A 27862-nucleotide genomic window follows, 5' to 3' on the forward strand; every position below is an offset into this window, starting at 1 on the left:
AATATTGGTACGCTTTTTTAAATATGCAGATCCCTTTTATGCGATAGATTAGTATTTGAAGATAAACCGTCTGTCTTTACCTTTATCCTTACCCTAATTTCTTTCAAATAAAGTTTAGAAGAATCATTGCATAAAATCTATACTGTATGCAGCAGCAAAAACATGACTTATTTCTTCAGGACAATGTGACTCGGAGTATGAAATTAATTTATACTACAATTAAATATCTTATTTATTAAGAAAAATTAAAAAAAAATAAGATGGTAAGTGAGTAGATATATTGGATTACTCAGCCCAGTTCAAGATATATAAAAAAAAAAGTTTTTTTTAAGAAGACCCCTATTCAGAGATAAGAGGTAAAAAAAAAAAAAAAAAAAAAAGCTAAAACAAAGAAAAGAACAAGGAAGAGAGATGAGAAATAGAAAGAAATATTATACTATCAAGTTCAGTTGGTCAATTAATCAATTAGTTTCTCTTTTGCCAGGGTTGAAAGGAGGAAGAGGTATCTTAACATGTGGCAAATAATTCAATTAATGAAGGCTGATACAAATAATTGGTCAACAGTAAAACCAAGCAGACACATCTTGGGATTAATGTATACTACATTATTTTTTTTTTTGGGTGAAACTGAGATTAGTTTAAAAAAAAATAAATAAATAAATTAGATCGAAAAAATAACAACAATCAAAAATAGATTTAAATAAAATAAAATTAAACATGTTTACCGGTCAAAAAAAATTGTTCTAGATGGCAATTATTATTGTTTCTAACGAGAGAATGCATAGAGGTGATCTTGACTGGTTAGTATTTCATTAAATATTTGATGAGTAATTTTTGCGGCATTATAATCACGTTGATACAGTATCCCACAGCAGCTTTGACAAACTAAGAAGCTAGTTATTGCATGTGAAAAATTTTTTTCTAAGCATACCGAATGAAAGGCCTTTTACAGATATAAAAGCACATTTGCTAAATCAATGTTAACAGAGTAGCAATAATTGATTCTTTTAGAAATTCTATATTCGTCTATAATAGCTACAATCAGATCACTATGTCTTTGTCTATTAAATAACTATTTTCTACAAGATATTAGTGAATCTTGTTAGGAAGCCTTTGAAGGTTGATGATATCTTCATTCAACATTCCATTCCCAAATGCTATAACTGGAATTTTCATATTATCTTGATATTTTTTATTTTATTTTATTTTACTGATCTATTCTCTTTCATGACATCTAGATCCTGTAAGAATGTAGTATTCTTTAAATCGATTGATTTTCTAATCTGATATGGCGTCTCACCATTGCCATACACAGCCGTGAATACATTTTTTCTTTCTAGAGTCGGGCCCGCATAAAGATAGGAGCTGCTCTACTTTAGAATATCACATTTATATAGGCTTAAAGAGAGAGAAAGAGAGAGAGAGAGAATGCAGACTAAAGATATGAAAACTATACTTGTGAATACCCTCCCAACCAGCTATAATTGTTCATGTTTTGATATATTTTCAATATATTACTTACATGCATATTCAGAAAATATTGATATCTAATACGCATCATTCAGCAGCTAAATATCGTTTACATTTATAATATCAAGGTACTCAAATAGTCAGACAAATGATAGTAGGTTAAAAGCGTATATGAGTACAAGATAAAGGTGTACAAAATATAACAAAGAGTGGTATATTAGTCTGATGTCTATTATAAGAAGAGTAACTAAATTCAAAGAAATTTAAGAATTATAAAGAAAAGTTACAAATCGTATCTTTCTGATAATGGAGATGTTTGGAAAAGATTCAGTCAAATTTAGAGGTCTCCGAACTGGGAGTTCTTTGGAAATTAATTGAAATGCAGACAAAAGTGTGATGATTCATTACTAGTATTTTGTGGATACATTTTGCACTTTAAAAGATAATGCTTTAGTCTCATAACTTACAGCTAATCTCCCATCCCCCACACTTTTTTTTTTTTTTTTAATTTAGACGTGCCATTTATGCAACAGCATGCTTCTCACTTTAGCTATCACAGTTATACCTAGTCAAGGTTGTGGAATAATAATATAGCAACGTGATATAAATGCTTCTTTTAGAATTTCACAGCAAGTAATCAGTGGACGCCACTACTATCCTCCTAAATCACAATCTCGAATATGGCTCATTTTCATAATGAAAAATTTAGGTTTTTTTTTTACAGGTCTAATTTTATTTTATCTAAATTTGCTTCTGCTCCTTATATCATTTACTGCTCTAAAACGGTTTTTTTTTTTTTTTTTTTTTTTTTTTTTTGATTTGTTTTCTCTTTCTAATTAATCTTAGTTTCACCTGGAAATACAGTAATGACACTGATTAACTATCACCAAGTGACAGCATATGATCACATGATATTTTCTCAAACGATAATTGACTACACATGTGATGTTTTATTTGTGTAACTTTTCTGATGTTTATGCAAAAATAAATTATTATTATTACTATTACTATTACTATTATTATTATTATTTTTTTACTTTTATTATTTGATTTTAAGCACGGGCAAGACGAGCATTACGGGCCAATTGACGAGCATTAAGCTTAACAACCTTCTTGTCAGCGGCACGAGAAACAGCTTCTTCCTTTTCAGTAAGAATAATTTCAATGTGGCAAGGAGAAGACATGAAAGGGTTGATTCTACCGTGAGCACGATAAGTACGACGACGGTGCTTAGGAGCTTGGTTAACAACAATGCTAGAAATGTAAAGTTCTTCAACATTCAAACCCTTAGCCTATAATATTCCCAACTTAATAAATTAGCTTTTCTCCTCCTTTTCCTTTTATACAAATATATATCGCTTTTTACCTCGGCATTACTTTCAGCATTCTTCAATAAGTCAGTAACAAACTTGACAGACTTAACAGGCCAGCGACCTTGGGTAGTACCGAATTCCTTAACTTGAGCAGTACGACCAACACCACCGTTGAATCTACGGAAGGGGATGGCTTGCTTGTGTTCAGTAACATTGTTAAGGTAAGCATAAGCCTTGCTTAACTTCAAACCCTTGATAGCAGCAGCAACTTCATGAGTATTCTTGAAATGAACACGAAGATAAGAGCCTCTAGACTTGGCAGCTAAATTAAATGTAAGTAAACGACATTATCATGTTCTAATTTATTACTTACCCTTAGCAGGGTTAGCTGGGGTAGCAGCGTATCTGACCATATTTATCTAATAGTGTCTAATTAAAACAAAATAAACGTAAGTATCTATAAACTGAATTCATCCAATACCCCGCCCAAACGTGTCTATGCATCTTTTCATTTCCCCCTTCCTCTCCTTTTCATTCTCCCATTATTATCTAAATGTCTTTTTTTTTTTCAACCATCTTAATCTTCCTTTCATTTGATCATTAATTAGATTGATGCTTTAATGATCTGATTTAACAATGTGTCGAATTTTAAATCAATCCTTTTTATATATATATATATATACAATAAAATTGACATTCTGTTGTTATCTGGAGAATTAATTGATCATCCATATCCATATAATAATAGATAACCCTCCCCTACATCCATCCACTCTCTTTCTCTCAATCCATTTAAATAGTATGAATATCTTACGTTTTAATACGCACAGCAAAGAGAAGGATTCCATCCAAATTCGGTCACTTTTTTTGCCTTACTTCTTCTTCCACGCATACACACCCCACAACAGGACTGGCTGAGAGGAATGGTGATATCCAATTTTCTTACTTTTTTTTCCTAATTTCAACAATTCATCATACCGGATTTTTGTCGAAATATCACGTGGTATTATTTATAATGTCCGGAACACGTTTGTTAATAAAAATTAAATATAAACATGAATAATAATAATAATAATAAAAAGCTTGTAGATAGTGAACATGAATATATGATCTCATGTTCGAATTGTCTTTCACACATAACATAGTTATTTTGGCAATTTTCTCTCGCTTTTGTATTTTTTTTTCTCTTCTTCTTTATTTCTTAATTTTATCTATAGAATAAACCTTAATAATAGTATTATTATTATTTTTTTTATGGCAGCAAATCGGTTAGAATACAGAAATCCTAAAAGACAAAGAGCAGTATGTGTATATACAATATCACAGGAGTCTCGTTATCTGATTATTGAAAATGTTCCCAGTTTAGGTGTTACTCAACAATTACTTGATTATTGCCAACAATTTGGAGCTATTGAAGAACATCGGTTACTAGATGAACATTCCTCAAGTACAGAATATACAGATGTTTATTTGATCCAATATACTAATATAAAATCAGCAAGAATAGCCAAGCATAAAATGGATGATAGGCCCTTTTATACCAACTTATTAAGAGTTAATTATGCACCTGAATATGAGACTTTAGAAGATATACGGAAAAAGTTTAAAGATAGATACCAAACAATTTTCAATAGAAATAATAAAAAGAGACGACATCATCATAATAATAATAGCAATATAGTGTTTGATACAACTACTGTTTCAAAGACTAGGGCTACTGATAATAACCATCCACCTTCTTCTACTGCAACAATAGATCCGAAAAGAAGAAGACGAATTTAAGAAAAGTTCGAGAACAAAAAGCCACCACTTTAAAAGAGCTCATTTGTTTTTAATAAACTCAGTAAAATTTTTTTTATAATTTGTTCATCATCATCCTTTTTTTTTTTTTTTTTTCACTTTCTCTCAAATAGGCCCTGGCCTAAATAATTTTTTTTTTTTTTTTTTTTTTATTCTGTTTCTGTTTTATGGTTTCGACAATTACAGCAACTAACAATTCTCGATGGTCATCAAACAACAACAACAACAGCAGCAGCAGCAGCAGATGGACAGTAACAAAGAAAAGGCAACAACAACAACAACAACAACAACGAAATTTTGAAAAACGGGATCCCTTTGCGGGAATGAAATCCTGTGTTAATTATGAACTGGAAATCGAACGATTAAAACAATTAGTACCAGCTATTGATAATAGAAAACGCAAATCCACGTATTCAAATTTACCCGATAATACCGACTCTGACTCAACTACTTCCTCTTCCTCTTCTTCCTCCTCCTGTTCTTCTTCTTCTTCCAATAATGCCGTAACTGAGGAAGAGAAACTTCGATTTCTGGCATTTGTCCGCAGCTGGACAGGTGACTGGCAGCAAAAACCAACAGAAAACGATTTGATAAACCTAAATAATGATTATTCTTTATGGGCTGACCCTTTACCATGGACTATCAGTTTGGATCATTCTGCATCACACACTATGATGTCATCAAACACATATAATAATTACCTTAGTTATTGGCAGCCTCAACAACCCGTTCATGTAAATAGACATGGTCAATTACCTATTGGAATGGGTAGAAAGAGGTCATAAAATTTTTATTATTATTATTTTTTTTTTCTTTTTACATTTTATTTATATATTCCCTTTACTTTATTTTACTTTATTTTTTCTTTCCTTTTGTAATACATACACACATAATATAATACAATACATACACGCACAGACAGACATACAGACATACAATACATACAGACATACTTACTTACTTACTTACTTACATATACACACACATATATATACACATTATGATATACAACAAATATTACCTATAAATAAAAAAATAATTTATTACTGCATTAAAGAAACGCATAATCAATTAATTATTCGTCACAAAATAAAAAAAAAATAAAAAAATATTTACTTTTTTTTTTTTTTTTTTTTTTTTTTCTATGACTCAACTGTTTGCATTTGGATCAAATGGAGGTGGCCAATTAGGTATTGGTCACATGGAAGATACAAATAGACCTACAGCTTGCATAGGTTTACCAACTGATGATCCAATTGTAAAGATCTCTGGTGGTGGTAATCATTCCGCCATTATTACTAAGCAAGGACATCTCTACATGACCGGCTCATCACGACATGGTGAAGAAAGCCATGATGATAACGAAGAATTCGTCAACACATATAAAAGACAATTACCTGATATAAAATGCAGGGACGTAGCTTGTGGATGGGCATTTACGATTGTATTGACCGAGACAGGCAAATTATATGGTATTGGCACAAGTCGTTGGAACGAACTAGGATCCTTATCATCGACAGATAAATGGACAGAGATAAGGCATGCAGTTTTCGACAACCAGCAGATTGTGTCTATAGCATGTGGATGGCGTCATTGTATTGCACTTGATGCAGAAGGTACAGTTTATGGATGGGGTTGGGGACGACATGGACAGTTAGGACCTGGAGCAAGAGATAAAAAGGACATCCGAGCCATTCAGAGAATCACCATGCCACAGCCTATCGTTCAAGCTGCATGTGGACATTTGCATACATTATTGAGAGGGAAAGATGGTAGAGTGTATAGTTTTGGATCTAATAAGTATGGTCAGTTAGGTACTGACGATACAGCTGAGGATATCTCTACTCTTAGTGTAAAGGCGAGTTGGATTGATGCAGGATGGCATCATAGTGCTATTTTGGATGAAAGTGGTAATTTGACCTTATTTGGAAGAAATGACCATGGTCAATTGACTACCTGTACACAACCTATTCGTGGTATTCGCCAGTTTGTATGTGGATCAGAACATACAGTAGCCATTCGTGATAATAATAATGAAGTCATCGCTTGGGGTTGGAATGAACATGGAAATTGTACTTCTGATATGGATTTTGTGAGTGAACCTATTAGTTTAGGAGGTTTTAATGGAAGAGTCAATATATTAGGCGCTGGCTGTGCTACAACCTGGCTAGGCGTAATAATATAACAAAAATAAGAAAAAAAAAATAAAAAAAAATTATCGTGTTGTAATATCTATTTTACAAAAAAGAATAAAATGTGGGCATATCAGTAAATTACTACCTAGTAGTATACTCTAATTTTATTCATATAAATGGTCAAAGCTCAAGAATATGTACTCTCTCTCTCACATGCACTTTGATAACTGGTTAACCTTGTCTCATATATCCTAATAAATACATGTTCTCTAATGATCGTCCAATTTGTTTGAAAGACATATATTATTGGGTGTAATTTTTTTTTTCAATAATTATTATGACACATTGTGAACCTTAATCATAATCACTACCACCACCAGCATTGTTTATAGATTCGGCTACAATCAATCTCCGTATAAATAATGCACTATCTCCCCCACATACTCAAAAAGTTATTTTATTTTTTTCTCTCTCTTCTGTAGCATTGGCCGGGACGAATTTAGTAAGTTAAAACAGCCATACTCAATATATTCAAGGAAGTTTACTATAATATTACAAGCTTATAACATACCAATGTCAACTATTAATAAACCTAAAATATTAACAGGTAAAGTGATGTATACATAATCCTATTTATTTTATTTATTTATTTATTTATTTATTTTTAGTTGGAACTGGTGCTGTTGGTGCGATTTACTCTTGGAGACTTTCAAAATCTTGTCATCTCACCACCGTCTGTCGTTCTAATTATGAAACTGTCAAAAAAGAAGGTTTTGAGATTGATTCTGCCAAGTTTGGAAAAGAAATATTTCGACCCGATAATGGTAATAATAATAAACATCTCCTTTTAATATTATTAGTATTAACTGTGTGTGTGTGTGTTTTGTAAAAAAAAGTTGTTCAAACTGTGTCTGAAGCGATTACTCCTGAAATTCCATATTATGATTACATTCTTGTTACATTAAAGGCATTACCGGAATGTTATGATGTAGCAGATATTATTGCACCTGCTGTTACCTCAGAAAAAACAACGATTGTTCTCATACAAAACGGTCTCGGCGTGGAGGAGCCTATTGTTCGTCAATTCCCTAATAATCCTTTGATTTCTATTGTAGCCTACATAGGCACCTCACAGACAAGACCTGGGAAAATTCTCATGGTTGGTAACGAATCTTTAATTATAGGTCCTTATTTGCAAGCTAAAACGAATTCTGATGTGGAACGTGCTGATTTTATCGAGATTTTAAAAGAGGGAGACGTTGATGTTCAGCTAGTGGATGATGTTGAACGTGTACGTTGGCAAAAATTATTCTGGTAATTTTTATACAGTAACATTTTTTCTCTTTTTTATAATATGGGTACTAAATTAAAATTGAAATTGAAAAAAAAAAGGAATGCGGCTTTCTCGCCTGTATGTGCTTTAACAGGTATGAATACAACTCAGCTTTTAGCCAACAAGGAGGCCATGCGTGTTGTCAAACTAGTCATGAAGGAAGTCATTGAATCAGCAAATGCATACGGATATGGATTTAATCCCGAAGAACAAATACATAATATGATTACTAGAACTGAAACAACTGCAAAGAATTATAAGCCATCCATGTAAGTCAAAAAAGGAACAAGAAAAAGAAAAGATGTTTGTATTATTTATTTATTTAATTTTTTTTTATTATAGGCAATTAGACAAGGAACGTTCGAGTCCTATGGAGATTGAGGTTATTCTTGGTGTACCACTCAAAAGAGCAAAGGCAAAAGGCTTACAGGTTCCAAATTTGGAACTTATGCATTCTCTTTGCAGTGCAACGAATGCACTTATTATGTGTAATTCAGTATAGCTGGATTTATAGCATTTATATGATAGATACAACATGAACAATAGATATATTTATATACATGTTATATTATTAAATTATTCTATGATGCTGCTATTTGTCGTATTTGCAATTACTTTATGGCTACTACATAAATATCCTTTAACTTCAGTATTGTCTTGTAAACATGGGCTCTGCTTAACTCTAGATTGTTTTTTTCTTCTTGTCAATATTCAATTTTGAGGGGCGGGGGATTTTTTTTTCTTTTAGTTTCTAGCTAGAATTGGGGAAAGGAAAAGAGGAATATAGACATCCATGATCGACACAAGTAGCAGAGAGTTTATTAATGATGACACAATGTCGTTTGCGTTCATTCTTTCAATAGTAGTTGTAAATAGGATATCCTTATTCATTGAGCATCTTGTGTACTTACCCTAAAGTCCTCTAACAACATTATCCTACAAACTAAAGTAAATTCAGAAAACTAGTATCCTTCTTTTTTTGTGGGCCACTTGATTATCTAATGCAGGGACTAACAGCAGATAAGGACGTAAGTGATCCATAATTCCTTTTAACAATATTTGTGCTATTATAACCCTTATTCATCATGTGAGACTATTAAATCCTTAAGATCAGATAATCATTCATTGAAAGAGGCAGAGAGAAAGGGCCTCTCCCTTCTACCTCCTTAAATAATGTTATATCAGGAAGAATGGATATTCTTGATTCAAATAAATGTATTCATGATTACCTTGTTTCTAATATAGATAAATGGTGTTTATGAGTATATAAATAGTACTTGGATATCCTCAAAAAGGAAGGAAAATTCTTCATCTTAATTTCTAGTTTCTGTTTCAATATCATGTAGTGCTTTTCATTAAAGCTCAAAGGGAATACCATAATTTCATATATAAAAGGAGGCCAACTTGAATTATATCATTTATAAGAATTTTTTTTTTTTTTTTTTTAAAATGGAAGCAGCGTTAGATAGGACTACTTGATATTGAGAATAATCGAAAATAGAATATCAAATGCCATTACAATAAACAAAGAAAAGATACTAATAATACTCCTATTATTATACAAATGTGAAAGGATGTAATTATATAACAAGAATCTCAAGTATTTCAACCAATTGTGCGTATTCATTGGGCCAATTTCTTTTCTTTTTTTTTCTTTTTTATTCATTGTTAAATAAAAAATATGAAAAGAAAGGGACATAAATTGTTTATTGAACGGAAACTGCTAATTTATTTTCCCAAAAGCAAAATTTAACGATACTAAAAAATAAATAATATTTGTGAGTGCCAGAGATAAATAAAATATTTCAAATTTATTCCTATATTTACCTTGTGGAAACCAATGTCATTGGCGTATTCACGGAAACATTGACGACAGATGTTCAAGTTGTACTTGCGGATCAAACCAGCACGGTGGGCACAAACACGACTATTATTTATAATTTTAGTATTGCTCAATTAAAAAAATTTTTTTTTTCCTTTCATCATTCCATAAGCCAAATTAAAAAAAAATAAAATAAGAAATCCCGGCAAAAGCATTTCCAAGCACACAATATAGTTTATAGTATTGTCTTTCCTTTTTTTTTTTTGTTCTAAAAAACAAACAAACAAACAAGAAAAGTGTGCACATGAACATGTATTTGAATTGACTATATTGAAGGGGGGTTTTTTTTCGGTGGCTTATGAAATGACATTTTCTCTCCAATTATAAAAAAAAAAAAATACACAATTCAACCCAAATTTAATAGTTTACTTACCATTGGCGAGAACCTTTACCGTAGGACTTGGGGTGAGAGTTCCAAACGTTGCTATGAGTCATACTGTATTATACTGTTTGCAGAATAGCAGAAAAAGAGAAGGATTTTATAACTTGTGGACTCAAATCCCTATAATAAATTTTTTTTTTCTTTACTTTAGTTTTGAATTTCCGCTGATCAAGACCTGAATATACTATACTTGATTGGCTAAATAAGACTGTAGTACTCGAAAGTTGTTGACTATGTGCTGCAATCCTCCTCCTCCTTGTTAACGAGTCATTTTATTATTATTATCATTGGCTATCATATTAATGGAAATAGTCTACAATTATTGTTACAGAGAATAAATATATACATGTATGTTAATGCAATGAGGTCCTACTAATAAGAAACATTGGTCTACGTAAAGTAATTTTTTCACAAAGCCTTCTATTCCTAATATTAATTGAAAACAAAATATGTTTTCATCATATATGAATATCTTATTTGTGTAGTAGAATGATTACATAATAGTGATATTACTCGTAAAGAAGGTCTTTTTTTTTTTATGAAATCCAATCAAAGAACATACAAACATACATTTGTTCATCTATCTGGATATACCTCTTTATTTTATTATTAAGGGTCTTCATAGATTGATACTTAATATAGGTTATATACAATTATAACTAGGAAAGTGTCTAAGAATGTAAACTGAATCTTACATCAAAGATATTTGAATAAAGCTTGCCTTGATAATTATTATTTCTGTATATATATCAATATGATTGTGCAACTAATAACGATGCGTAGTTTTACTACTAGTTAAAAGAAAGTAAATAAACACTTATTGATGTCCACGTATCAATACTAGATCACTCTGAATATTATTAATATCACGCTCTATTGTCATTGTTAAAGCTAGTATAATATCAAAAATGACAATAAAGTCAATACAATATAATTTTCTTTCATCTATAAGATAGAAAGTATATTATGAATCTATCACACTAAACCGTATTATGTCACGCTTGCTAGGGGAATAAGTCATTAAAGCTATGAACAAAAAAAAAAAAAAAAAAAAAAAAAAAAAAAAAAAAAAAAAAAAAAAAATAGACTTTTTGATATTTAGTGAGTTAGTAAGATTTTATTTAATTTGCCAAAGTGCCATTTACAGCAATTGACGGTTTGTGTCTAGTTTGTCTATCCAAATGGTAAGAAAACAGTTCAAAAACAGTGTCGTACAATTCAAGATAAAATACCCAAGGTTTTTCATGACTCAAATGAGTGATTTGATTTTGTTTTATTACGTGTCTATTTTAAATAACAATAATTAACAAAGGGCAATTAAAGTCAATCTTGGAAAGGGTGATTAAAAAATAATGTTTTGCGATATCGAAATTGAAGAAAATGGCGACCATGTAGTTCTTTCTTTTAGGAAAAGTTAACTAGGCGATAGATCTAGCAGTATTTTTTTTTTCAGTTCAAAAGATAACACCAGGTTTTTGCAAATGCATCTCTGATAGCTACTACGCTACTTTTATAATCTTAAGACATGAGAAACCCATCTCGTAGTCAACTATAATTTCACTAAGGACGTAGCCGATGGTCTACTACCCTTGATAGCCGATGGTCTAATCAAGCGATTCCTACGTAGCTATCAGGTGATCAGTTTTAAGAAACAAAGCCAAAATTGCTCAGTATAAAGTTAAGTTAAGTTAATAATGTATAGGCAAACATAATTAAAAACAAACGAACCTTTCATGAATCCCAAACACTGCTCATCAGTATTTACGCTACTTTTATAATCTTAAGACAGGAGAAACTCATCTCACAGTCAACTATAATTTCGCTAAGGACGTAGCCGATGGTCTACTACCCTTGATAGCCGATGGTCTAATCAAGCGATTCCTACAATACTGCTGAGTCATTCATTAGAGAAAAAAAAAATAAATAAAAAAAGATGATATCTAAGAACTCTTTGTCCATTTGGTGTCGTCATCGATCGGGGTTTTTTTTTGAATGTCGGTGTATTGATTTTGTGGAGAGTGCGTTTTTAAACTATTATCTTCCAGATGGATTATTCAGAAGAAGAAGAAATCGTCGTTTTGTACTTGAAATATGCTAAAAAACCGACCTTTAATCAGTTCTGTAAAAAAAAGAAAGATGAAATAATTAGTCAATCAGCGAAGATGCTGGCTTCTAACGCTATAACTCTGATGCGACACTGGATTAATATATACAATCGCGTAACATCTAGTAAAAGATCAACAGTAAAACTTATAAAAGCCCCCAAAACTGTCAGTATGATTTTTAAAGAAATATTTCAGATTTACTCAGTACTTAAGAACGCAGATCACCAATACACTGTCAGCTCAATTATTACTTTGGGAAACTATGCTCACAGTGCTCAGTCAAATCTAAGCAATTTCGTACGCCAGGGCAACAACAATGAACCTGATGGTGAAGAAGGAGAGGGAGAAGAAGAGGGAGAAGAAGAGGATGAAAAAGAGGAAGAGGAAGAGGGAAAAGAAGAGGAAGAGGGAAAAGAAGAGGAAGAGGGAAAAGAAGAGGAAGAGGGAAAAGAAGAGGAAGAGGGAAAAGAAGAGGAAGAAGAAGAAGAAGAAGAGGAAGAAGAAGAAAAAGATGACAGAGATGATGACGATGACAGTGAAAAAGGAGAACAAAGCATTATTAGTTTGGATCCTGATAAAGCATTTAATTTTTACACAAGTATTTTGACAACACGTGTACAACAAAGATTGCTGAAAAACAACATCTTTTCACGTATAAATATCCCACTTTCTAATTATCCAACTCTGCCATTCATCCTATTGGATAAAGCTGCAAACTTAGTTTGTCAAAAAAATTTGGATGTAAACGAAAGTGAACTGTTAAAGCTATGTCTTTCTCAGACAGTTAACTTATTAGATCCTGATCACGTAGCTTTATATACCCAATTTATCCCAGCATCAATCTTCAATGAAATTCTACAAGCGTGTAATCAAATGAAGTCTCTTCAGCCCTCTTTGAATCTGTCTGTTATCGATGAAATCTTTGATGAGTTATTACAATTTCAGTTTGATAAGGACGATTGGAGTTTATTGAGCTATTTGGACGAAAAAAAATTCAAGGAAAAAAACAAAAAATCAGAAAATTATAAGTTGCTACGGGTAGTTGAAGAAGTTGTGCATAACTTTAAAAGCTGGGAAATAGAGGATGACAAACACAATAATTACGCTGAAATGACGTATCAACGCAAATTTGCAAACATCTTAGACATACTCCTGGAAGATGAAGATGTTACCGTGTATGATGGTGAAAAAGTTTCAAAGGATACTCAACGTATACAAATATTAAATGAAAACGAGGATAATGGACGGAAGGTTGACTTAATAACAAAAACGAAGTACGATGATATAGTTATTGAGTTGTGCTCTATAGAATTTAAAGTACAAGGTGCAAACGATAATATCTCTAAGAAGCAACAGTCGAAAAATATCAGAACAAACATCAGCATATTAAACAATATCAACAACATCAACAAGCAATCGAGCAGTATTTTATATATGGATTGGAAAGGAAGAGAGGGTTACTTGGTACAGGCCTTCCAATTTAAAGACATTATGGTATCTTATTTTGTTGAGGATCTTTATATACCTAAAGACCTTATGGAGCTCAATGACTTTAGAAATACTCTCCAATATCTTTGCTTTTGACGAGATAGTGTAGTCAAGTTAAGCAACCAAACCAGGTTGGCAGCATATAAAGAAAAAAGAAAATATATCGTGTCAGATATTAGTGCGCCCTTTAGATCAATCTATAGCCCGCCAAGATCACCAGCCCAAAGGTCACCCATAACCCCATTTTTTACACCAACAAATAAAAGGACAAGAGAAGTAATGGAGCAAGAAGATGCTTAATTTGTGTAAACATTTTAATAAAAAATATATTGTTCAATACCCATATATTGCATAAAAAGAATTTCGTCTATTTTATGTTTTTTTTTTTAGCTATTACCTTTCTTTTTCTGCAAAAATACATACGACACTGTTTTTTAAGTGTTTTCTTGCCATTTGGATAGACAAACTAGACACAAACCGTCAATTGCTGCAAATGGCACTTTGGCAAATTAAATAAAATCTTACTAATTCACTAAATATCAAAAAGTATACTTTTTTATTATTATTTTATAACATTTGTATTAATGATAAGAACATTTTACTGATTATTCATAAGTATTACTGGACTTCAAGATTTTTTTTTTTTTTTTTTTTTTTTTTTTTTTTTTTTTTTTTTTTTTTACCTCCTAACTCTTGTATTTTTAAAGGCGAAACACTGTAAATTGATTTTATTATTATGTATTATGTATTGTGTCACTTGAAGTGACTGTTGTACCTTTTTAAATATAATTTCAATCTTTAATAACCTCCTATACTCTTCAACTTCTATTTAGATTTGTTAACAGGGATATCGTCGTTGTTAACCATGAAGTCTCTTCATTTCATTCTACAACTATTATTCGCGTTATGTTGCTTCAACAGCATCATTTTTGCTTTCCCTCATCAATTTGAAAACGCCAAGGTTTTACGTGTCATTGACATTAATAATGCCATTGCTCGTGAAGAAGTTGGTATTCGAGCTAGAAATGTTGATAATAAGGTAGCTCAAGATTATTATTTCTATTTACCTTCTTTTGTTGCTCAAAAGTCTGCAACCATCTCGGCATTTTTAAAAAAAGAAAAAACACCTTTGAAACTTGATTTTTATAAATTGGATGAACAAAGGTAAATCTTATTACAAATAATAATATTACAGCTTGGTTTAACCTTTCTTTTATTATTATTATTATAGTGATTTGAATGTTTACAAAATTCATTTAGATAAGCCTGTTCAACCTCAACAAGATGTACTCATTGGTATCAAGATTGCATATACACACCTCATTAAACCTATGCCTGCCAAGTTACCTCAAGTAGCACGTCAACATACATCGTTTGCTTTCAATACTTATCTTATTTCTCCTTATACTACTAAGGAAACTAAAACAACTCTCCAGTAAGTCGATACATGTTATAGTTAATATGTATCTTTTATTGATGTTTTATACAAATACACATCTATTAGAACTCCTTCGAAGAATATAATCAGTCATACAGGTGGTCAAGGCAAAACAACAGTCAATAATAACAAGATTGTATATGGTCCATATACAAATATAAGTCCAATGTCGTTTGATTTAGCAACTTGTCATTTTGAAAACACAAAGCCCTTATTAACAGTAACCTCACTTAAACGTGATATTGAAGTATCACATTGGAGTCAAAATCTAGCTGTTGAAGAGCATTATGCTTTACGTAATGATGGTGCACAGTAAGTTATGACAGCATTCGTAAGAATGACAAGATTTAACCTTTTTCTTTTCTTTTCTACAGACTTGAACAAAGCTTTAGTCGTATTCAATATCAAATGTCAAGTCATATTCATGACCAAACCAATGTCTTGAAAGGACTTTCATTTGATTTACCTGTGAGTGCTCGTGATGTTTACTTTCGTGATGAAGTTGGTAATGTCTCTACTTCGCACTTTAGAGTACAAAATGACAAGGCTCTTTTGGAAATTCAACCTCGTTATCCACTTTTTGGTGGTTGGAATTACACATGGTATCATGGATATAATGCAGATCTTGCATCCTATGTGCATTCTGATAAAGGCAAATATATGTTGAAAGTTAATTTTGTTGAGAATGTTAAAAATATGGTGATTGATAAAGCTACTGTTCGTGTTATTTTACCCGAAGGATCAAGGTAAAATTCTATTTTAATGTAATATATTATTATTATTCATATTAATCTGTTATTCCATAGTCATATCAAAGTCACAACTCCCTTTGATGTTGATTCAGAATCAACTACTTTTTATTTTACTTATTTTGATTCTACAGGACGAACAATGGTGGTATTGGAAAAGAATAATGTTATTAAGGACCACGAGTTACCTATACTGGTAAATAAATAAATAAATAAAAAAAAAGCGGGAGTGTGTGTGTGTGTGTGTGTGTGTGTATACTTATTCCTGTTTACTTACCTTATTGTTTGTTAGATTGAATATGAATATACTACTTCTCGTCTTTTACAAAAACCTTTAGTTACTTCTTTTGCTATTTTCTTATTATTTGTTATTAGTATCATAATTGGTAAAATGTCATTTACTATCGGTAAAGAAGAGGTAAGTTATTTTAGATGTTTATGTTTGCTGTATATTCATTCCATAATATTACCATAGAAATCCGCACTTAAGAAAGAATAGATTACATAATGTTGTGTAACACATGTATATCAACAAAAATATAATAAAAAAGAAAAAGAACCCTTAAAATTTTCTATTTGACATTACATTCTATTGTAAAAAAAGAAAGCACTATGATTAATATGTGTATAAGTAACAAGGCAAAAAAATATATACACATATGTATTTATATATTGATATCAATACATTAAATATTATTTGTGCAAATAGAATAATTATGTAATGCACATGCTGCTAGACGATATAAAAAAACTAACTATTAGTTTAAAAGGTGACTGTTTCTTAAACAAGCAATTTTTTTTTGAATTTTTTTTTTTTTTTTTTTAGTTTTTCCCTACTCTTTCAATATTTTCTTTCTAATTTTACTATAACAAATATGACAGAAGTAGCTCAAATCGATGTCACCAAGTTGACTCCTTTGTCACATGAAGTTATTTCCAAACAAGCTACAATCAATATTGGTAAATTAAAAGCTTATTGGTTATAATGTATATATATTTTTGCTTATAAAAAAATTTTTTTTTCCAGGTACTATTGGTCATGTAGCTCACGGTAAATCTACCGTTGTTAAAGCTATTTCTGGTGTCCAAGTAAATTATTCTATCAATTTAACATGATGAGCATTAAAAACTTATAATTATCCTTTTTTTTTTCCTTTTTCTTAGACTGTTCGTTTCAAAAATGAAATGGAAAGAAATATTACAATCAAGTTAGGTTATGCCAATGCTAAGATTTTCAAATGTAGAAATCCCGAGTGTCCTAGACCTGGTTGTTATAAATCATATGGTTCCGCTAAAGAAGATAACCCTCCTTGTGAACGTCCTGGCTGCGGTGGAACTATGGAGCTTGTTCGTCACATTAGTTTTGTTGGTAAGTTGGAAAAAATTATTTTTTTTTAACTACGGCTTCTCTTAACATGATGACATTGAATAGATTGTCCTGGTCACGATATTCTTGTAAAAAAAAAAAGCAAAATGAATTTAATATAATGTTCACATTCTAATATTTATTTATTTTTTCTTTTATTTAGATGACTACCATGTTGTCCGGTGCAGCTGTCATGGACGCAGCACTTTTATTGATTGCAGGCAACGAATCATGTCCTCAACCTCAAACCTCCGAACATCTTGCAGCTATTGAAATCATGAAACTCCAACACGTCATTATTCTTCAAAACAAGGTCGATCTTGTTAAAAAGGAAGCAGCTCAAGAACAACACCAAGATATTCTTAGTTTTGTTAAGGGCACCGTGGCTGATGGAGCACCTATTGTCCCCATCTCTGCTCAACTTAAATACAACATTGATGCAGTCAATGAATACATCACCAAAAAGATTCCTATTCCTGTTCGTGATTTTACAGCTGTTCCTCGACTTATTGTGATTCGTTCATTTGATATTAACAAGCCAGGTGCTGATGTAGACAATCTTCAAGGTGGTGTTGCTGGTGGTTCAATTCTTAAAGGTGTATTGAAGATTGGCGATGATATCGAAGTACGTCCTGGTGTAATTATTAAGGATGCAGAAGGCCGTATTAGAGCACGCCCTATCTTGTCCAAGATTTTGACATTGGCAGCTGAAACCAACAAATTAGAATTTGCTGTTCCTGGTGGTCTTATTGGTGTAGGTACTCAAATGGATCCTACCTTGTGTCGTGGTGATCGTTTAGTAGGTCAAGTGTTGGGTTATCCAGGTAGTTTACCTTCTATTTATACAGAATTAGAAATTTCCTACTTTTTGTTACGTCGTTTGTTGGGTGTTAAGACAGATGACAAAAAGCAAGCTAAGGTGGCCAAGTTGGCTAAAGGTGAATTGCTATTAGTCAATATTGGTTCCGTTTCAACAGGTGGTCGTGTTGTAGGTGTAAAAGCTGATCTTGCAAAGATTGTCTTGACTGGTCCTACTTGTACTGAAGTTGGTGATAAGGTGGCTATTTCTAGAAAGATTGAAAGACACTGGCGGTAAGTTTTAGATAAATATATATATATATAAGGGGGAGGGGAAAATAGATAGAAAATGTATTAATTCATAATATACAATCATAGTCTTATTGGTTGGGGTAAGATCAAACGTGGTACTGTTTTAGAAGCAGAAGCAAATTAATTATAATAATAATAATAATAATAACAATAATAAAAAAAATAAATAAATATAATTTTATTGTGCATTTTTTGATTATTATTAGAACCAGCTTGTTTTTGCATGGTATTGAGGAGGATTGCTAGATGACGATGGATTATAATAGTTAGATACAGGACGACTATTTAGATTATAATGTCTTGTTCCAGAACCATTATTATTTCTAGTCATCATGTTACCACGTCCACGTCCTCGATGACTAGTAGTATGACTATAAGTTTCTCGTACAATACTTTCAAGCCAATCAGGTATCTCTTGATTTGCTTCTTTCAAAAGCGCAAAGAGACCACGTACGATATTTTTATTGTTTCTATTGAAGAATGCAGTTGCAATACCGACATTTCCTGCTCGACCTGTACGTCCAATACGATGTACATAATCATCAATATCAGTTGGCAGATCAAAGGAGATGACATGTGTGACGTTAGGAATATCAAGACCACGCGCAGCAACGGCTGTAGCCACCATAATAGGTGCTCTACCTGTTCGAAAGGCATCAAGGGCATTTTCTCGCTCTCGTTGAGTACGATCACCATGAATACAGGTAGCCGGGAATTGATTGTTGATTAAGAAATCAGTTAATGCATCAGCCATACGTTTCGTCTCAACAAAAATCAATGTCAGACCCTCAGATGGATGACATGTAAGAACATCTAGTAAGACAGACCTTTTATCACTATCTTCTACATATTCAATCTTTTGTGTAATATTTTCCGAGGTGGCCCCTACACGACCTACAGAAAGGAAAACATATTCTTTCAAGAAATCACGAGCTAATAATTGTATATTTTTAGGAAAGGTAGCAGAGAACATGAGTGTCTGTCGTGCTTGAACACCAGGCATATCTTCACCTTGAACAATACGACGAATTTGAGGTTCAAATCCCATATCTAACATACGATCTGCTTCGTCCAAAATCAAATAACGGATTTTGGAAAGAGAGATATAAGTACGTTCAAGAAGGTCAACAAGACGACCAGGTGTGGCTACTAAAAGATTACAGCCAACACGTTCCATGTGTCGAAGTTGCTGACCAACATCAGATCCACCATATATCACACAAGGACGTACCCAGGATCGATAAGCGAATTTTTTAGCTTCATCATAGATTTGAGAAGATAATTCTCGAGTGGGAGCCAAGATTAAGACCTCTGGGAAAGCTTTTGTTTGACGATGAGTATTCAATGTATTCACGTTATGATCAGAAATAGTTGGACCTTGATCGAATAAATTTGATAAAACAGGGAAAAGAAAACCAGCCGTCTTACCAGAGCCTGTGAATAAAGAGAATTATTAAATAGGCTCCTATACTCTATATTAAATATATGTGTATATGGTTACCTGTTTGAGCACATGCCATAAGATCACGATGATTCATGACAATAGGAATAGAATATTTTTGAACTGGTGTAGGTGATGTATATCCTGCCAATTCAATATTACTTAAAAGATGTTCATTAACTGGTGGTGAAGTAAACTACTCGATCAATATTAATATTATATATGTATATATATATATATGTGTGTATGTATGTGTGTTGGTATGTGTATTTATATATACCTGTTCAATAGGGGAAGGAATGTATTCACCAGCTACTTCAACAGGAATATCATCATATTTATCGAAGTTGATGCCTGCAGACTCTTTTGTGTCTTCAAGGCTACCAAATAATTCTTTTTCAATGTACATATTACGGCGTGCAAGATGATGTACACCATCTTTCCAATAACCATAGTTTCCCATATTGGCATTTTTATAATTTGAATTATATTGCCTATTGCCACTACCACGACGATATCCGCCATAAGAGCCACGTTCATCAAATTGTTGACGTGTGTTGTAGGAATTACTTTTCCATCCTCCCCCTCTATTGTATCCTCCTGCATTATAATCTGAATAACCATCTCCCCATCTAAAAATTATAAGAATACGTATTTATATACTGTATAAATAACTCTAATAATCATGTACCTTGGTCTAACTAAAGGCTTATCCCAGCCATTAGACGGTTCCTGATTATACATCTTTCCACGATGATGAGGTGGAATGTAAGCAGATTGACTCAATTGAGATTCATTTATGCTTATTCCAGCTATAATAATAGTTTTAGTAATTGTTAACAGTAATATAATATTTGAATTAAAACTAAAGAAATTTACCAATTTGCTGATTTAAACTATACTGATCTTCATTACCATCAGTCATAATATACGTATAAATATTTATTTATATATAAAATGTGTGTGTGTGTGAGAGAGAGAGAGATCAAAGTTGTTCAATATAAAATTTAACACCGCCACCGCAGCCAAATATATAAAAATACATACTTTTTTTTTTATTAAGCCCCACTTTTTTTTTTTTAATTGAGTATTGCGAAAAAAGGGGGCGTACATTAATAAACCGCAGTATGAATACCAGACAGAATATAAACTGTAAGCTCTTTTTGGATAGATTTCTATTTGCTGTATAATGATAATACTCTTTTTTTTCCGTTGAAACAATGATTATTATTACAAAAGTGGGGTAATAAAATTGTCACATTTTTATTACGTAATAAACCAAAATCAATAAAGTGCTAAAAATGAAATGTTTTATTATTATAAAAATTGGCCAAAATATATACCTAAAATATTCTGTATTGTAGGAGAAGAAGGGGAGCATTATAAATAAATAGCTAATTTCATCACAGGGAACTTGAAGGGATTCTAGTATTATTATTATTTTTACCATCAATTCATTATGGTTGAAATAGTAATTCTATATGATTTACTTTATTGATAAATCCTTCATGTTCTTAGTACATGACGAGCATAACTTATATCTTTTTATACACCATTTATTTAAATTTAACACTTCTTTATTCGCTAGATTATGATACATTTTATCATAGAACTCATTTTATTCGATATATTAGTGCCTATATTTGTTATTATCATCTTAGATTAAAGAACTATATAAACAAATGAGTGTATAGAAATACAGCGCCATAAGAAATGAAATCAAATATATACATTAGCAGAGTAATGTGTAACAGAATTATCATCAGTATCATTTAGACAGTTTCTTACTTGGAATACTCATATCTATCAGAGTGCTAAACAAAAGGATGAAACTTGGTAAGTTAAAAGAAAAAAAAAGGATCTGTTTACGTACCATAAGTTATAGCCAACCTTTTCCTTGTGAACAAATCAGTAGTCAGAGTATATTAGCTTTAACTTAAAAAAAAAAAAAAAAAAAAAAAAAAAAAGCTTAGGAATTGAATTTAGCCAATCAAATTAGTCAAATTATTTAAGCTTTGACATTAGAAAAGGTCAGATTGCTATTGTCTAAAACACATATTTTCAGGTGAAACATGGTATGTAGAAACAGATACTTTAAACACATGTCTAATTGTTCACAGCGTATTTAAAATTTATTCTGCATAAAGTCTTTAAACTTTAAAATCCTCGTGAAATCTTATTACAAGAAGAATGATGTCTTGGGGAAAGTTTATTTTTCAAAGAGTTATAATAAAAATAATACCTTCACAATGATGAAGCTTTTAATTATTTGCAGTAGTATTCATATAATTCTAACTGTTTGGGAACTTGATATAAACTAAATTTAACAAATAATATTAACTTATTATAGAAAAAAAATAATAGCTATAGCCTTTAATTAATGCCTTATTTTTATCTCATTATATCTCAAGAAGTAGCAGCATAACAAAAATGATGAATCATTTTCTTCAAAAGTAAAAGAATTTGGCTAACCCTATATAAGACAAATATTATATCTTTCGAGGATTCATATATTTAATATAAAGGAAGCTTTCTGGTTTCTATTTTAATAATTGTGAGAGTACAAATTGTTGAGGTACATAGAAGTATTTCTATCGAAAATGTGTCAATATTAGGTTAAGTATTACCAAATCTATTCAAGTAAGTAGCTTTTAGTAAATTCATTTTGATAGCCTTTTTATTTAACTGCTTCATATCTTATTTGTTTATCCTTTGTACCTGTTTATACATAAAGATAAATAGAATATATCGTTTTTTTTAAATAAAGTTTTAAAACTAATACATATGTGTGTATAAAGAACAGTTTATTAAACTTAAAAGTGGTAATAGTTAGTGACATCACTATTTAGAATAATAATCTTAATTTTGGTTTTAAAAAAAAACATAACATTAAAATTATGTGCTCTTATATGAGTTTATAGTCTTTGTTGTAGCAAGAAGCAAAGTGGTATTTGTATGCTTTAATAGTAGCTCTATGATCTTTCTTTTATGATACCATAAAAAAAAGTAAAATAGGAACACATAATATTAGACATCTATTACTGCTATACTTAGTATGCTATATTATTTTGTCAAGTGATCTTATTTGTGGCATTATAAGCTCAAAAGTACCATTGGTCTTCTTACTTTTATGCTGATTACACCATAAGGAGAAATAACACCTAAAATTGTTGTAGTTTTAGTTTTTTTGTTGTTGCCTAAACAACTCTAAGTCGCGTTTATTTCTTTGACCCAACTATTGTCCTTTTAAGATTTATTTAAAATACAGACTTATCAACAAACATACAATTGGTATTAAAATTGAGGTTATTCTCCTTTTAAATTTGCGCCAAGCTATACTTTTTTTTATTATGCTTTCAGCAAAGTCTCTCTTTAGAATAAAAGTGTGATTTTTTTTTTTTGAGTAATACTTTTACGGACTGAGGTATTCAAGGTCTTTTAATCCTTAAACTCGTTAACAAGACTTTCCATGGTTTGATCTAAGGTTGTGGAAGGAAAATCTTTAGACTCTTATCCTAAAAAACTGCTGATATTTGACACCTATAGTCATTTGGTCTGCTGGCTTTTGTTTTATTTTCATCAGGCTATATATCTTCAGTTTCTCTCCAGTCTTTATCGAACCAGTTATAAGCAGTAGCGCAGTGTGTAATATTTAGCTCCTTTCCGGTTTTAGCTTGTTTTAACCCTTTCTCTTAAATAAAATAAAAGAAATACTCTTTAATATCATCATTATACTTATTATAAGTGTCTTTTTGGCTTGTTATTTTTTACCGGAAAGTATTCTACGTTCTAGTATCTTTCTTGGCGACTTTTTTACTCTCGTTCAGGAGGCTCAAGTAGTTCTTTTCAATATTTATCAAATATGATAATGCCCTCAAGAGAAAATTGTTCTGCATCAACTTCCATATTAACTACATTGTTGCAAAACTTATCAACAATATTGCCTTTTTTGTCTTCATAATAAATTTATGATCTAAATTTTAATTTGTTGTTTCAATTATACAAAAGAAGATCTCTAATATTTTGTCATCTCTTTATTGTTAATATTTATTCCTTATTCGTGCTGAACTTCAAATAAATTGTGTGTTTATCGTTTCCATGGTGTTGGGAAAAAGTGTAGTATACAACGAAACAATTCACACATTTCGTGCTTTATTACTCTTTTTATGGATGTTAAATAGTAAATGCCAATCTCTTATACCAAATACCAATATACATAAAAGACGTGAAAATGTATATGTACAGGTCATATCTTAATTTTGCTCATATAATACATATTTACGCGTATCAGGTTTAAGCAGGAAGGGGGGGGAAATACATTTATAATAAAAAAATCAAAGTAGATTATGTTCTACTTTTGTGAATTTAATCCCTAAAAAAAAATAAAAAAAAAGGTGAAGAATCAATCAAGGCCAGCATATGTTTCACATTTAATTTTATAGGAATTATATATTTTTACTTAACCAAGATATTTTTACTATATTTGGCTTGAACAAGCTTTTATTTGTTTTTACCAACCAAAGTTTCAATTATCAAATACAGACAAGTAATTAGTTTCTGCCCTGAGATGGAAAAAAATCATCTCTTTTTTTTTTTTCTTTTTTAGTTATATATATGCAAATATATAAATATTTATAGGCCTCTTCTGTAACTCTTTCGTGGTTTTATTTATTATTATTTTTTATTTATATCAAAGTTAGACAACAACAATAGCAATACTGCCCTTTTAGTCTACCTTCTCTCTTCTTTCTTCAAATATGAAAAAGAATTTATTTACTTATTTCCCCATTCTGGTAGCGGGTATCTGTTTAACTATCTTTGCCTTGACAGCTGAGGCAGCTATTAAAATCAAACATCCCAAGTATGTCGAAAGTGCTCTCAATACCATTCCGGGACGTTATATCGTTTTGCTTCATGATGGAAAAAGTGGACTTGAATTTGTTAAATCCATCAAGGCTACTTTTAGAGACGTAGAGTTAAAGGTCAGGGAGGTCATTGACCATCAGCTCTTCAATGGCATTTCAATTGAGTTAAATGCTAAGGATGATAATAGCCATATGAATGCTCTTAAGTTTATTTTGGATCATGATGATACTGCTACTGTCTATTCTATGAAATCTTTTGATCGTCCTAAAGTTACACTTCATTCTATGGATGATTCTTATGAACCCTCCGTCTTGCCTCACCATATGACACAAGTCGATATGGTTCATTCAACTCTCAAGGAAAAGGGCAAAGGTATTCTTATAGGTGTTATTGATACAGGTATGAATCATTGCACGATAAGAATACGTATATTTATATATATATATATGTATATCTAAATTATATAACTTCCCTTTTTTTTTCTCTCTCTCTCTTCTTAGGTGTTGACTATTTACATCCTGCTTTGGGTGGTGGATTTGGTCCTGGATATAAAGTGGTTAAGGGTTATGATTTGGTCGGTAATAACTATACTGGTAAGAATATACCTGTTCCTAGTAGTGATCCTCTTGATAATTGTGGTGCTGCATCTGGTGCTTCAGGTATATAAATAAATAGCCTTTATTAGATATGTATGATATTAATATATATATATATATATAGGCCACGGTACTCACGTCTCCGGTATCATTGCTGGTTATGATAGTGATAAAGTATATATATAAATATATATATATAGAAACAATACTCATATTTTAATATATAATAGAATTTTACTGGTGTTGCCCCTGAGGCTAGTTTGGGTATGTGGCGTATATTTGGTTGTAAAGGTTCTGTCGAAAATGATATTATCATTAAAGCTCTTTTGATGGCTTATGATGCTGACTGTGATATTATTAATATGAGTTTGGGTGAAACCAATGCTTGGTCCCAGACAGCTAGTGCAGAAGGTTATGTTGTTGAACAGATTACTGCTAAAGGTGTCAGTGGTAAGTTTTTTTTTTCTCTTGTTGCTAATTAATAATAAACATATATATACGTGCATCCAAAATAACTAATATTATATTCACTTTAGTCGTTGTCTCTGCTGGTAACTCTGGAGCAGAAGGTATTTTCACTGTTGGTCAACCTAGTACTACCCTCTCTGCTTTCTCTATTGCCTCTGTTGATAATGATTACCGTATACTCAGATACTTTGTAGCTACTGGAATTAGACATCGAATTTGTAAAGTTATTTTAAAATACGAGTATAACGTAATATACTAACTTCTTCCTCCTCCTCCCTCCCTCTTTTTTTTTTCTCCAGTTTATACAAAAAGTAATGACAATACTATAAAAAATGGACTTGTTGTTAACGGAGATAAGAATCCTGGTAATAAGGCTGAGGGTTGTACTCCTGGTTCAATTAATCCTAATGTAAAGGGCAAGATTGCTCTTATCAGAAGAGGCACCTGTCCTTTCACTACAAAGGTAGATAATCTTACTGCCGCTGGCGCCGTTGCTGTTATCATTTACAATAATGTTTATGATGAACTTGAAGACACTGTCCCTAATGCCACTGTCCCCGTTATTACTATCTCTGGTTCTGACGGTAAAGAGCTTGCAATTGCCATTAAAGCAGGTTCTACTGTCCAGCTCATTTTCAATCCCAGCGGCTCTATTGTGCCTATTGAAACGGGTGGTACCATCTCAAGTTTCTCTAGCACAGGTTCCTCTGCTGAACTCAATTTCAAGCCTAATATTGCTGGTGTGGGTGGATTTATTTTTTCTACTTTGCCTCGTTACCTTGGTAGTTGGGGTGTAATGAGTGGTACCTCCATGGCTGCTCCCTATATTTCTGGTTCTATCGCTCTTTACCTTGGTGTTAATGGCAAAAGTAATCCAGTTACCTTTATTAACGAGCAATTCCAGAACTACGCGCTCTCCACCAGGGTCTTTAATACGATTTATATCGATTCTCCTATTCGTCAAGGCGCTGGTCTCGTTCAAGTCTATGACACCATCACTCAAACGACTCATGTTACACCTGCTCAAATCAGCTTCAATGATACTGCCACAACAAACTATAAAACTCAGATGATTACCATCACCAATTACGGTAATAGTACGATCGACTACGACGTCTTCAACAATTTCTCTACTGCCATCTCCCCTTACGATACTTCGGTAGATGAATACACTCCTCTTGAACCCGCAGACAATTTTGTTGCTGCTGCCGATTTAAAGTTTTCTGCAAAAAAAATCAAATTAAAACCTGGAAAGTCATTCCATCTTAAGGTCACCGTTACACCTCCTACGACAGACCCTAAGGAGCATATCTTCTATGGCGGTTTCATCAGTTTGATATCTAAGCAACCATCAAATAGTAAAGACCTTAATATTCCTTACTTTGGTGTAGTTGGTATTCAAAAGACCTTACCTATCTTTGACGAAGGATTCCCCGTCATTTTTGATCGAAATAATACAGCCTACTCTCAAAATGAAACCTTCATCTTTGACCGAAACAATAATTTAACTGCTCCTATTGCTGTCTTGAGACTTGTGACACCCACTGCTCATATTAAAGCCGAACTATACGAAGCTGATTCTAAGAAGCTCCTAGGTGAATTCATAACTGGCCTTAATTTTATCGGTCGTAACTTTTTGACAAATAACTACGGTGATGAAACCTTCTACCCATTCCCTTGGGATGGTACCTATGTACCTTCATCTATCCCCGAGGCACCCTTACCTATTCCTGTTACAAGTGGTACTTATTTGTTTAAATTTTCTGCATTAAAGAATATGGGCGATCCCAATAATGCAAACGATTGGGAGACTTGGACTTCTGGACCTGTTGTCGTCAAGAATTAAAAAAGTGTATATTAATATCTGTACTAATATAATAAATAATAAATACAAATAGAACTTAATTTATCCTTACAATT

The 27862-nt window shown here is 31.8% G+C and overlaps 11 protein-coding genes across 11 annotated transcripts; 8 read left to right on the forward strand and 3 right to left on the reverse strand.

Moving 5' to 3' along the window:
* Positions 1-2534: 2534 nt before the first annotated feature.
* Positions 2535-3620, reverse strand: BX663DRAFT_451847 (50S ribosomal protein L22; the record flags this gene model as incomplete). The annotated part of the gene is made up of 3 exons (XM_051523768.1): positions 3157-3620; positions 2837-3105; positions 2535-2762 (listed from the first exon to the last, which is right to left on the reverse strand). Coding segments are annotated over exons 1-3 (537 nt in total), but the record flags the coding sequence as incomplete, so codon positions are not given.
* A 169-nt stretch (positions 3621-3789) lies between these two features.
* Positions 3790-4655, forward strand: BX663DRAFT_504349 (uncharacterized protein). Its single transcript, XM_051526907.1, has one exon. It carries the CDS (start codon positions 4038-4040, stop codon positions 4563-4565), a length of 528 nt encoding a protein of 175 aa, XP_051384205.1. The 5' UTR covers positions 3790-4037; the 3' UTR covers positions 4566-4655.
* A 195-nt stretch (positions 4656-4850) lies between these two features.
* Positions 4851-5464, forward strand: BX663DRAFT_504351 (uncharacterized protein). Its single transcript, XM_051526908.1, has one exon. The coding sequence runs from the start codon at positions 4907-4909 to the stop codon at positions 5366-5368; it is 462 nt and encodes a 153-aa protein (XP_051384206.1). The 5' UTR covers positions 4851-4906; the 3' UTR covers positions 5369-5464.
* Positions 5465-5727: 263 nt separating this feature from the next.
* Positions 5728-6768, forward strand: BX663DRAFT_432031 (regulator of chromosome condensation 1/beta-lactamase-inhibitor protein II; the record flags this gene model as incomplete). Its single annotated transcript, XM_051522900.1, has 1 exon — positions 5728-6768. The coding sequence occupies one exon, from the start codon at positions 5728-5730 to the stop codon at positions 6766-6768; it is 1041 nt and encodes a 346-aa protein (XP_051384207.1).
* A 523-nt stretch (positions 6769-7291) lies between these two features.
* On the forward strand, positions 7292-8553 carry BX663DRAFT_550616 (2-dehydropantoate 2-reductase; the record flags this gene model as incomplete). Its single annotated transcript, XM_051531226.1, has 5 exons — positions 7292-7325; positions 7387-7542; positions 7615-8032; positions 8111-8320; positions 8394-8553. The coding sequence occupies 5 exons, from the start codon at positions 7292-7294 to the stop codon at positions 8551-8553; spliced, it is 978 nt and encodes a 325-aa protein (XP_051384208.1).
* A 1120-nt stretch (positions 8554-9673) lies between these two features.
* Positions 9674-10415, reverse strand: BX663DRAFT_504355 (40S ribosomal protein S29). The gene is made up of 3 exons (XM_051526909.1): positions 10307-10415; positions 9879-9978; positions 9674-9809 (listed from the first exon to the last, which is right to left on the reverse strand). The coding sequence occupies exons 1-3, from the start codon at positions 10366-10368 to the stop codon at positions 9801-9803; spliced, it is 171 nt and encodes a 56-aa protein (XP_051384209.1). The 5' UTR covers positions 10369-10415; the 3' UTR covers positions 9674-9800.
* Positions 10416-12161: 1746 nt separating this feature from the next.
* On the forward strand, positions 12162-14291 carry BX663DRAFT_504357 (uncharacterized protein). The gene has a single exon (XM_051526910.1). The coding sequence runs from the start codon at positions 12361-12363 to the stop codon at positions 14002-14004; it is 1644 nt and encodes a 547-aa protein (XP_051384210.1). The 5' UTR covers positions 12162-12360; the 3' UTR covers positions 14005-14291.
* A 302-nt stretch (positions 14292-14593) lies between these two features.
* Positions 14594-16676, forward strand: BX663DRAFT_504358 (Ribophorin I). The gene is made up of 7 exons (XM_051526911.1): positions 14594-15072; positions 15140-15343; positions 15413-15658; positions 15721-16092; positions 16153-16291; positions 16388-16513; positions 16571-16676. The coding sequence occupies exons 1-7, from the start codon at positions 14774-14776 to the stop codon at positions 16592-16594; spliced, it is 1410 nt and encodes a 469-aa protein (XP_051384211.1). The 5' UTR covers positions 14594-14773; the 3' UTR covers positions 16595-16676.
* Positions 16677-16932: 256 nt separating this feature from the next.
* Positions 16933-18770, forward strand: BX663DRAFT_504362 (eukaryotic translation initiation factor 2 subunit 3). Its single transcript, XM_051526912.1, has 6 exons — positions 16933-17055; positions 17123-17184; positions 17260-17464; positions 17528-17550; positions 17625-18553; positions 18638-18770. Exons 1-6 carry the CDS (start codon positions 16971-16973, stop codon positions 18693-18695), a joined length of 1362 nt encoding a protein of 453 aa, XP_051384212.1. The 5' UTR covers positions 16933-16970; the 3' UTR covers positions 18696-18770.
* Positions 18732-21019, reverse strand: BX663DRAFT_504365 (uncharacterized protein). Its single transcript, XM_051526913.1, has 5 exons — positions 20892-21019; positions 20704-20824; positions 20293-20644; positions 20073-20208; positions 18732-20005 (listed from the first exon to the last, which is right to left on the reverse strand). The coding sequence occupies exons 1-5, from the start codon at positions 20935-20937 to the stop codon at positions 18774-18776; spliced, it is 1887 nt and encodes a 628-aa protein (XP_051384213.1). The 5' UTR covers positions 20938-21019; the 3' UTR covers positions 18732-18773.
* A 3623-nt stretch (positions 21020-24642) lies between these two features.
* On the forward strand, positions 24643-27851 carry BX663DRAFT_504368 (peptidase S8/S53 domain-containing protein). Its single transcript, XM_051526914.1, has 6 exons — positions 24643-25277; positions 25379-25537; positions 25599-25648; positions 25705-25924; positions 26011-26160; positions 26242-27851. The coding sequence occupies exons 1-6, from the start codon at positions 24770-24772 to the stop codon at positions 27786-27788; spliced, it is 2634 nt and encodes an 877-aa protein (XP_051384214.1). The 5' UTR covers positions 24643-24769; the 3' UTR covers positions 27789-27851.
* The last annotated feature ends 11 nt before the right edge of the window (positions 27852-27862 follow it).

Source organism: Cokeromyces recurvatus, assembly GCF_025118155.1.
Source record: "Cokeromyces recurvatus strain NRRL 2243 chromosome Unknown BX663scaffold_8, whole genome shotgun sequence".
NCBI classification, from domain to species: Eukaryota; Fungi; Mucoromycota; class Mucoromycetes; order Mucorales; family Mucoraceae; genus Cokeromyces; species Cokeromyces recurvatus.